At 39.6% G+C, this 10,940-nt stretch overlaps 1 protein-coding gene across 1 annotated transcript; it reads right to left on the minus strand.

Annotated features, from left to right (window-relative positions):
• Positions 1-3,045: 3,045 nt before the first annotated feature.
• Positions 3,046-9,413, minus strand: nbl1 (NBL1, DAN family BMP antagonist). The gene is made up of 4 exons (XM_044214462.1): positions 8,932-9,413; positions 7,499-7,679; positions 5,932-6,043; positions 3,046-3,720 (listed from the first exon to the last, which is right to left on the minus strand). The coding sequence occupies exons 2-4, from the start codon at positions 7,669-7,671 to the stop codon at positions 3,439-3,441; spliced, it is 567 nt and encodes a 188-aa protein (XP_044070397.1). The 5' UTR covers positions 7,672-7,679; positions 8,932-9,413; the 3' UTR covers positions 3,046-3,438.
• Between the last annotated feature and the right edge of the window lie 1,527 nt (positions 9,414-10,940).

A 10,940-nucleotide genomic window follows, 5' to 3' on the forward strand; every position in this document is an offset into this window, starting at 1 on the left:
GTTTTTATTAATGGCTTATAACTGATATATAAAGAATTAGTGAAGGCTGTTCAGTAAGCCATTAGTTAATTTATATTTTCTAAAGTATGCCCCGTTAGAAATTGGTTTCTGCTATTTCTTTAAGCTTTATTTAGTAATAAGTTACATTCACAATGTCACAAGTAACATTTCCTAAAAGGCAAATCTTTGGATCCAGTGGGAAAGCATTTTTAATACTCTGTTGGCAATGGAAAGCTTGTTAGCACTGGAGAGCAACTTAACAGGAGCTGAAAATCTTGTTTTTTCTGACCTCCAGTGGTCGAACTTCTCACCTTGTTACAGTGATGTAGACGTGTACTCCCGGGCGTGGTCAGTACACTGTGACATCACTGTTGGGTGTCATCAGAGGTGCAACAGACTTGAAACTTTCAATGAGAGACTAACTGCTGTTTTAGCTGTTACTCTTTAACATAGCTAATTCTATAGAGCCAATGTTTGAAGTATGTAACAATTGTCTGTTTGAAGAATAATTAAAATAGGCCGTACTAAATTGTTATAAAGGCTGCTCGTAGCCTAGACCTGTTCATCAGCCAATCAAGTGACCTTTGCTGAGGTTAACATAAGTAAATGCATTTCACTTTAGTCAGATAATCAGATAACATCTCAGGAAAATGAGATTAGGGTGCACTTACATTCATAGAGGTCATACATACTGTAAAGCGTGCACACTTGTACCTCTCCCACAGAGAGAAAATTATTTCAAAATCATCCAAAACTGTATCAGAAAACATGTATTAGGAAAAAGGAATGAGGAATGTTTTGATCCAGGTGAAAGGTGATAAGCATCAAGGCCTGCCAGTGTGCATGAGCCTGAGACCAACACGCAGTAAAGGTTTAAAGGGAAGGAAACTAAATCAATCTCAGAGCATTGTCTGCTGTGTGGCCGCAAGATAAGGGGATGATCGATTTGTTTTGCAGCACAGACAGACAGTCAACCTTTCGCTGTTCAAATTTAATTACACAGAACAACAGAAAAAAGATGGGAGGATATGGGACAGAGCTGACAAGAAATGGAAGAAAAGACGCAGAGAAAGAGATGAGGGAAGGATTGATGAAGGAGAGGAAAGATGCTGTAGAGAGTCTGGGGGGGAAGACGTTGCTTGGTTTGTTTGTTGTCTGGTTCTGAGAAGTTGAGAAGCAAAGCGGCGTACAGTCAAATACAACCTTTCCAGACTCTACCTGTAACATCTGCTGACATCTGCTGGACTGTCTCTGAACTTTTTAAACTAAATGTAGCACAGACGTCACTTCAAACAGTGTTCTTCAGTAATGACGTCCATTTGTTTTGCGTGAAGTTCAGTTTACGTAACCCAGCAGACCATGAACTGAACATCCTCCATTTGTTTCTTCTTAGGACCATCACTCTCTGCCTCCAGCCATGCACGAGGTCACTCACCATTAATTTACTAAACAGCATCCTGTAGGTTGCCATGGTAATTCATCTTAGTCCAGTGGCATTTCAGGTCAGCAAGTGGCACATGAACACCAACTATGAATCCTGTTAAAAGGAGATCATCCGTCGATCTATTTATCATTTGTAAGCATTTAACTGTCCAGTGCATCAGTTGTTGGATAATATTACATCATTAGATGGATGTAATGAGGTCATAATTTCAGCAGCCTTATCTTTGACACAATGACACTTTTACTACCTGTGCTATCGTCAGTAACAACATCAAGTAATTATGTGATTAGATTACTAATGTTCATATTCTTTATTATGTAGGGTTAGGGTTAGCTTGTTACTGTAATGAGTTACATCATGTCAGCATTCCACAATAGAAGTGTTATTAAAGACTACAGGCCTGAAATTTTCTAAACAATTTCCGAGAAAGGTTCCTGGAAACAACCATGTAATTTAGCACTAAGTATAGGGAACATAAGCATTTCCTTGGATGAAAACCCAAGAAAATATTCATTTATTAGTCACTCATTATTATAGTTCCATAATATTTAAAAAAAAGCAGACATCTCTACAAGCGATATCTCAAAAACTCGGCAACTCGCACCAAAACAATCTAGACTTCAGGTAAGAGGAAAAAATATGTATTTTTGATTTTGGGGTGAACTTTCCCTTTAAAAAAAGACAGAAAACTTCCTTCCAGTTTAGTGCCAATTATTAGACCATGTTGAACCTCAGTTAAGAGAACTGAATCTGGCCCTCTGTAGTGTACTTTTTCCACTCTGAATCAACATTGTACTTCAAAGGATTGGTTCACATTTTTTCACGTCTATCTTAATACAATGCTCACATGCCCGTATATACACTGAAAGAGTTATTGGTTGCTGTGATAATTTGTCGCCATACTGGCTGTAAAGAGATCCCTTCCTAACATGACTCCAATGTTCGAGATAGGGGACAAAATTAGCTGTCTGAGTTAGCCAAATCAAGTGGATATCTTCCAAAGTCACAGTAAGAAAACCCCTCTTCGTGTTACTATCTCTCCACTGTATCTCGCCCAGTAAACGGTCTGCAGAAATACAAAGAGAGAATTTTGTTCTACAAAGGCTGTAATCTTACTCTTTGTAAGATACTCATTTGATATTAGCCTTAGCTGGACTTTAAAAGGCACAAATCATGAATAACATGGATAAACACGTGAAAGTATCTGGGTAAAACGTTCTCTGTGGCTTTCCATAGCAGCGTGTCATTAAACTTTCTGGCACAGTGAGATCAGATTCAGGCCAATGAAGCAGCAAACAGCAGGGTCTCTTCCCATCATGCAGCTCTTCTGTGCTCCAGCAAGCGGCACCAACATCTATTAAATATTTGTCCATGACTGGAGTGTTGTTGATCAAAGAAAACAACACCATGTGCCGTGGCCCAAACCTACACAGCAGCCACATGACAATAAAGACACAGCTTCATTTTTAGAAACATTGAAAGGAAGCTGTGGGTATTTCTTTGGTCCAGCACAAAGACACTTTCTCCAACTCCATTTCTTGGGACACTCACTGTGACAGAGAAGGAGAACGCTAACTATACAACAAAAGCCAAAAGGGGAGTTATCACAACAATAGAATTTATTGCATTAAAGCAGATTAAAAGTAATGAGACTACAGCTTGTTAACAGACTATAGTCATATCTGGATGCACACATATGCATGTTTAATCAGCGAACAAAAAGAGTGCATAGGCTGGCGTGTTTGTACGAGTTTATATACAATAGTGTAATCTGATAGCATGACTTTGTGAGTGTGTGTCTATGTGTGTGTGTGTGTGTGTGTGTGTGTGTGTGTGTGTGTGTGCACGCCTTTAGAGAAACTTTTCAAACACAAAGTGAAGTCATATTTCAAAGTGCCTTTACAATACTACAGATTGGTACATTGGTGTGGAGGAGAGTAGAGAGGGCGGAAGAGATGAGCAAAGTGACAAAAAGAGTCAGACCAATGACGGGCCTACCCTCCGTCTGATGTATGCGGTAGTGTGTGATGGTCTTTGTGTGGATGAGCATGCTTGTTAGAGTGTGTGTCTGAAGGGGGCAGAGGATGAGACTGAGCGCCGCTGAGGGTGTCGGATAAAGACGGAGCGTCCAGGATGTTGTCTGCTGGATACAGCTGCATCACCGCCCCCTCCTGGGCACCTTCCTTACTGCAGGACTGGCAGCTACAGTGGAAGATCCTCTCCACCAGCTTGTCCACACGAGGAGACTCTTCACTGCCCGGGCACTCCAGAGTCACCTGTTCACACACACACACACACACACACACACACACACACACACACACACACACACACACACACACACACACACACACACACACACACACACACAGAGTTGAGTGCTTTGGTCAAAGGCTACTGGATTTGTGCTGGTTTGTCAAACCATATGTACTCTCAGTGACCTAGAGATAGAGTTGCAGCGGTAACCGTGGCATGAAAATTGAAGGTTATCATACCATGTACATTTGCTTATCTGCGGTATTGAATTCTACAGTATCAGAGTTTTTTTTTTAATTAAAACTACATTTCAAGTTTATATCAAGTTTCATGCCTGTCAGGACATAATATTTTGTGAAATTATAATAAAGTGTTTGTTTAACCAAAAAAAAAACGCCCCTCTGTTTTCATTCCTTTAAGGTCATTGTAACCAATAATAATAATAGTAATTGTGTAATATCATGATACCGTGATAACGTGAAATGTTCTGAGATGGTTATCGTACCGTGAAAATCTCATACCGCTGCAACCCTACCTAGAGCACACCTGCACTTTATCCTAACAGGAACTGAACTTTATTTGGCTCTATATTTGACCTTGGGCTTAAATCTTCCACTTTGTTATATACTGAATGGTAATAGTGCTTCAATTTTTGGCTTGATCCCCTGCTGTTATTTACTTTTTATAAGTATATTTATTTTTTTAATGTTCTATTTTTACTCATTACTTTTCATATACATTCATCATTGTATTCCTGTGACCTGTATGTTTAACGCCTGCCTGCAAACTGAATGTCCTTCAGGATAAGTTGAAGTTAGTTCTGAATCCTAACGATACTTTCTTTCCCGCCCTACAAAACAAAGCATATAAAACAAATTAAAAACACTTAAGGTGGGAGAACTATATTATATCCTTTATAAATTAAATAAAAAAATATTCTGAACAAAAAAATATAAATTCAATAAGTGGCTCTGTAACCACGGAGGGCTCCTAAGGGTGTAGGAGTATGTTGTTTTTGTTGTTATTATATATATTTGTACTGTAAATGGTGTGAGAACATAAATGAGTGAGTGAAACTGACACTAAACTACTGTTAACTTGGTAAGGAGAGGGAATATTTATTTGGTTATTTTCCATTTTTACTTATTTTATTTGTATTTGTTGATTTATTTACTTATTACATATTCACAAAGACATTTTGTTCCCTTTTATTACTACCTTTCCTTGTAAGGAAATCTTATTTTTACAATATGTACATACTGCTATATGTGGGTGGATGGATGTGTGTGTGTGTGTGTGTGTGTGTGTGTGTGTGTGTGTGTGTGTGTGTGTGTGTGTTTGGTCCCACCTGCCATCAGATTATTATACCTTAGTGTTGTGTTTTTTGCTTTGTTAAAGATTGTTGTGGTCTCATGATAAGAAACTGCCATGATTGTATTTTAAGAGGAATAAAGAAATATTGGGAAATACATGAATATAAAATTAACAAAAAATATACAAACCCCCTGCAAACCTCAGTGTTGCACAAGCTCTTCGAGCAGTCTAGACCTCACGCAACTTCCCCTCACTGTTTTCATTACCCATCGAAAATGATCATTCAGCTATTTTATCAAGATCTACCACAAGTGCCAAACCAGCATGGAGCAGTATCCTCTTTCATGAGAACGGACTTTGTTTTGTTTCAAACTGAATTTTGTTTAAAGTCCTGCAACAACAATCATAACCAGACATAAACATCTATTTCCAGATAATTAGAAGGAAGGTGAGACAGTAAATGCACTTTCTCTGGCCTTTCTCGTGCAACAAAAATACAAAGAAAATAAATGAATCTATCATGTAAAAGCAGTTCACTCTAAGAGATACAATGTTTTCCACTGAAACATGAGGCGTTCTCACCTGCGGTCCCACCAGCCTAGCCTAATTGGCAGCTTTCCAAACTACATACACCTCACTGCTAAGCCTTTGTTGTCGACTGGATTCCTTCTGGCTGAGAGGGACAATGAACTCCAGAGGAATATAAAACACAGGTTTAAGGTTCATAGGGAACCGCAGAAATTGTGACAGGAATCTATTCAAAATCCTACATTTATGTTTTTTCTTCTCCTGCTCTGTGTTCGCCAGTCAACAGTGATTGCCATCTTTCATGTTGGAAACTAGTGGCTTGTGTGTGAGTTTGACAAGTCAGTGTTGTCGTGTGCTCGCTACGTGAGCTAATGTGCAATAACTCTTACCACTTCCCACTGAGTCTGGGCAGGCATGCAGGAGTCACAGTGCACCAGAGACTCCGTTGACTGTGGGAACGTGTTGGGGACGCTGTAACTGAAACACTGGCCCAGACAAGCTCTGCGAGGAGGACAGAATGCATTATTTTCATTGTGCCTACGGACACGACGTGTTTGATTCAACTGTGCGGTGTTGCCTGTGTAAGAAAGAACTGTGGATGCCTGGTAGCCTCAGGCCAAACAAACAATCACAAAATAGAGACTTGTTATTCATAAATGTTAGGTGATTCAACTTCTGATTATAAATGAAAAACATGATTAAGATGATGAGAATGTGCCCTTCCCCAAACACTATTAAACATGAGAAGCAGTGTGTAAAACGTAGGGAAGAATGCATATCAATGTTTCCTGTGTGAGCTTTACTAGAATAACTAATGAACTTTAACCAAACTGTATTCTTTCAATCAAGTAACTTGAAGGCCGTAAATAAATTGTTTGTAAGGGCAACAGCGTTATATTTGCATGTTTTGTCCATTGACAACAGATCAGGCACACTTAAATAAAGGGTAAGCCTGGTGTTATTCTATTTTTTTCTTATTGTCAACAAATACCATTAAAAGAACAACACAAACAATGAAGTGATCCTTCTAACAAGTATTTTCTGTGTCGCCAAAGCCTGAAATAGCTAATTCCTCCATTGTTTTCCAAAAAAATTATTAAAATCACATCACTGAGCCACATTTTTGCACTGGGTGACTTGTTCCTTCATTAACATGAACATGGGCACACTGTAGTTTATTTTGAGACGATTCCACATAAACTGTCCTGCTGCTGTAAATACTCACTAGAGTAATAAATCTGCGGCTGAAAATAATCCCCAATAAATGCACTATTTACTCCTGTTTGAGTATTGTTTGCTAGAAACTACAGCGCCCAGCTGTTTCAGCTTTGTTGTTTTTATTTAGCCTCTCTTTAAAATGAAAGAATATAGTCATAAAGGTTTTAAGTCTTCAGTAGGAGCCAGTGGGCTGAATGCCACAGACAGTCAGAAAGTCAGAAAGTATTGCGAGACACACACAAACAAACTGCTGTTTTTTGTCTTTTCATGGGATTTGTTGACAATAAGAAACACATGAATTTCGCCAGCGTTGTCCTTTAATATCAGTGCCTGCAGTTGTCCAAGGAATCTTTGATTTTTAAATGCAGTTTTCTAACCATGCAAGCAGCCACTGATTAACATTAATTTCAAGTTAACTGAATTTAATGGAAACCAATTACTTCCTGTAAGGTAGAAAAATACAAAAATATAAAATACTGTTGTATGTTTAAAATCATAGCTGGTAAAAGCATGAAATATATGTGTTTGTAGTAAACTGACTGTAACATGCAAAATCACTAGTGTGGTACTTTAAGTTGAAGTACTAAACTTTGTCAGTGCCGACCCCATTGTGGCCTACAAACTGAATGAGGCATAACTCTGAAGATGCAACTTATTGACATCTAGACATTTCTGGATTATGCAGAGAGATTGTCGGACAGAGTGAGAGAGAGAGACAGAGAGGGCCTTCATCCTGACCTGTTTTGAATAGAGCGAGGCTGACATCCCGTGTGCCCAACTATCTGTGTGATGTTCTTGGCTTCGCACCAGGCGCTCTTGTCAGGGAACAGCGCCAGACGGTTGATGTGTGCAGGCGGTGCCGCTGAATACAGTGCAAACAGTGCGCAGCAAATCTGAATCCTCTGCCACATGACTGCACCTAAAGGGGCAGAAAACCACAGCATGTTACCGCTCTGTTAACCTTGTTCCGGACAAAGACACACACTCAAAAGAGTAGGCACAAAATCTCTTGATGTTTTCTGATGTCTACTGGTCCCATATTGTCTGGTTTTACAGTTAATATGAAATCTGAATTTAGCATATCCCTGCAGATGTGGACTGACAACTTCCTGGTGATTAGCAGCTTGAAACCCAGAGGTCCCTGTGCTTCAAATTTTGTCCAGTTATCACGTTTGGCTCATTTTAATGATTAAAAGAGACAACTTCCTAATTATCTGAATCACCAGCTGCAGAGAGAACAACATTACACTGGGTTCATATTGTCCCAAAAGAGACAGTACAATGGAGGAGGGATGCAAATGTCTGCTCCATACCACCTGACTCTAATAGCCTACCAAGTCTGTCCTCTGCTCTGTTTCACTCTCCTTTAAAAATGCCTCAACCAGTCACGTCATTTACAACCTACAAAATCGTTTTCTCCTGCTGCTTATAAAAAAGTGTCCAGTGGTCACCCACGTCGGCTCCTTTACACACTTTTCAGCACTTCCATATGCCTCTGACACAAGTAACCCCGTCTACAAGAATCAATAGAGCTCTCCTTAGCTATTGCGTATCGATATAAAAGATAAAGGGGCAGCTGGGATGTGCTGTTGTGAGGGGGAAGGACTTGGTTTAATAAATATATATCTGCTTCTTTTTTTTGGACAGACTTCAAGAGTTCGGGCTACTTTCTTTAAACACTACAGACTAGGCAACGTGTGGATGTTAGCGTTAAAGTGGTAACGCGAACGCGTTACAGTAACGAAGTAGTTACTGTTTCATATACAGTAGCGTAACGTAACGTAACGTTAATGCCAGTTAGTTCTCTCAAGTTCTGTTTAACGGCTAAAGAGATGGCTTTCTTTTATTTATCACACTATCCATTTCAATTTAGCCATATAGTTTAGGAAAAAGTGATTTTAAGATCGCTGTGTTTTTACTCGAGTTACTTCGGAAAGTGGGAGAGGTTGCAACCGTCATTTTTCACAAGTGTAACGTTAGTAAGCTAACTAACGGATGAAGAGTCACCTAGCTAGTAGAAAAAGTACCGTAACACGTTGGATAGCAGCTCTCGGGGGGTGATTAGCTACAGTAACAAGAGTACTGATAACGTTACTTTTCAAACCAATAACGAGTAATGACATACTTTCTGAGTAACGAGACCCAACAGCGGTCATAGTTGACACACTTACCACCGCTCACCGACCCCGGGGAACAGCCCGCTGAGCACTGCGCAACGTCCCGCTGAGCTGAGCCCCCTCACCGAAACCTGGACACGGGCTCCTAAAACCAGAGGATGCGGCTTGCAGTCGGATATCACCGTGCGCTGATAATTAAAGGAAAATATGAGCACTTCGTGCGCGGCGAGGATAAATCCGAGCCCAGTCTGTCATAAAACAGTTACATCATCCGGAAAGAATAAGAACCGTCCGTCCGGCGGGGAAGGATGGGGAGATGGGGGAGATTATGAGCGCTATCTCATCTCCAAGTCCATCAGCTCAGACCGTCCCTCCCCTTTGTTCTCCTCCCGTCCGGGGTTAAATTCCCATGTAACTCCACTGAAAAACACTTTCCAAGTTGTTGCCTTTTGTTGTAAAACTCTGTAGCAGGGGTTAGGCGCGGTTGAGCCCTCAGACAGGGGTCCTGCTGTGCCGTTTCTGGACGAAAGAAAACGGGGAGGGAGGGAAACTGTTGGGAAGGTTTCAAACGTTTCCCTAAGTAGGAGCGAGGCGAGACCGCAGATCAGATTTACAGGACACAAATGCAAATATAACAAGATTACACAAACAGGGCATATTTACGGCCATGTGTTAACTTTGCACATACATCTGGCATTACTTTACTAACATGTGTTTTGAGATTATAAAATTTAAACAATAATAACATTATGGCAATGCAACGCAACTGGAAAACAGATGTGAATCAACGCTATGATCCATTTTCTTTAACACTTTTTCCTCAGCATTAAAAGCACCTTTAGGAAGTTGAAATGATATAAATAGCATGTACTTAACAATAACCTCATGACAACTTGATCTGATTAAGGAGCCTCTGTATATTTGGAGTGAAACCACTGACAGACTCATGAGTTGCTGAAAGGAATAATGTCCCCTGGATTTGCTGACCTGTGAGTCGGCTCCTTTAAAATCCTATGGAAATGAGAATATGGGGCCTACCATTTGAGCTGTGGAATATGATGCCCAGGTCAGCTACTGGTAAATGTCAGTGCCTTTTCTGCCTCAAAACTACTGACAGTAGCATTCAGTGGGGAAAGAAGTATTCAGATCCTCAAGGAAAAATAGCCAATACACACACCACAATGTTAAATTATACTCCCTTATAAGTTCTGTAAAAGTCCAAAAGCACGAGAAGCAAAATGCACAAAAGTAGCCTAATAGTATTATACGGACTTGTGTGTAGGTACATTAACTCAGGTGATGCACTTAAGTACAAATTTAAAATACCTGTACTTTACTTCAGTAATTCCATTTTATGTCTTTATACTTCTACCACTGCATTTCAGGGGGACGTGTTGTACGTTTGACTCCACTACATGTATTTGACAGTTATGGTTACTTTACATACATACAAAACATATGATCAGATTATAAAATACATTGCATTGTACATTAAACTACCCAACAGTATATAAAGTAGCCAGTTAAAATTAGCTCCACCTCGAAAGACTACAGCAGTAAAATCCTACTTACACATTAATACTCAATACACATTAATAATCAGTAATAATAATCTAATGAAATAATAGTATAAGAAGCACAGGGGGCATTTTTCTGCATTGCGTACTTTTACTTTTGATACCTATAAGTTGCTGCTAATACTTTCATCAACATTTTCATTTTGCCAGACTTTTACTTGTAGTTGAGTATTTTTACTGTGTGGTACTGCTACTTTTACTGAAGTAAAAGATCCGGATACTTCCTCCACCACTGGTTGAGACTGGTCAACATGGTGCCAAGTCTAACTACTTCATATGGCCACAACCTACTGATGGATAGTTTGAACTACAGCAATGTGTCATATTTCATTAGTTATTATGTAAAAGCTTTAACTGCAAAAACATAAGGAATAGCTGTAAATGTGCTGCAGTGGAGCAAAGAGTAAAATATTTCCATCTGAACATTATATAGTTGCACAAAATGAAATGTAAAGTGCATGTGACTCAAAATTGTTCTCAAGTAGA

This window comes from Siniperca chuatsi, linkage group LG2 (genome assembly GCF_020085105.1).
Source record: "Siniperca chuatsi isolate FFG_IHB_CAS linkage group LG2, ASM2008510v1, whole genome shotgun sequence".
In the NCBI taxonomy this organism is placed as follows: Eukaryota; Metazoa; Chordata; class Actinopteri; order Centrarchiformes; family Sinipercidae; genus Siniperca; species Siniperca chuatsi.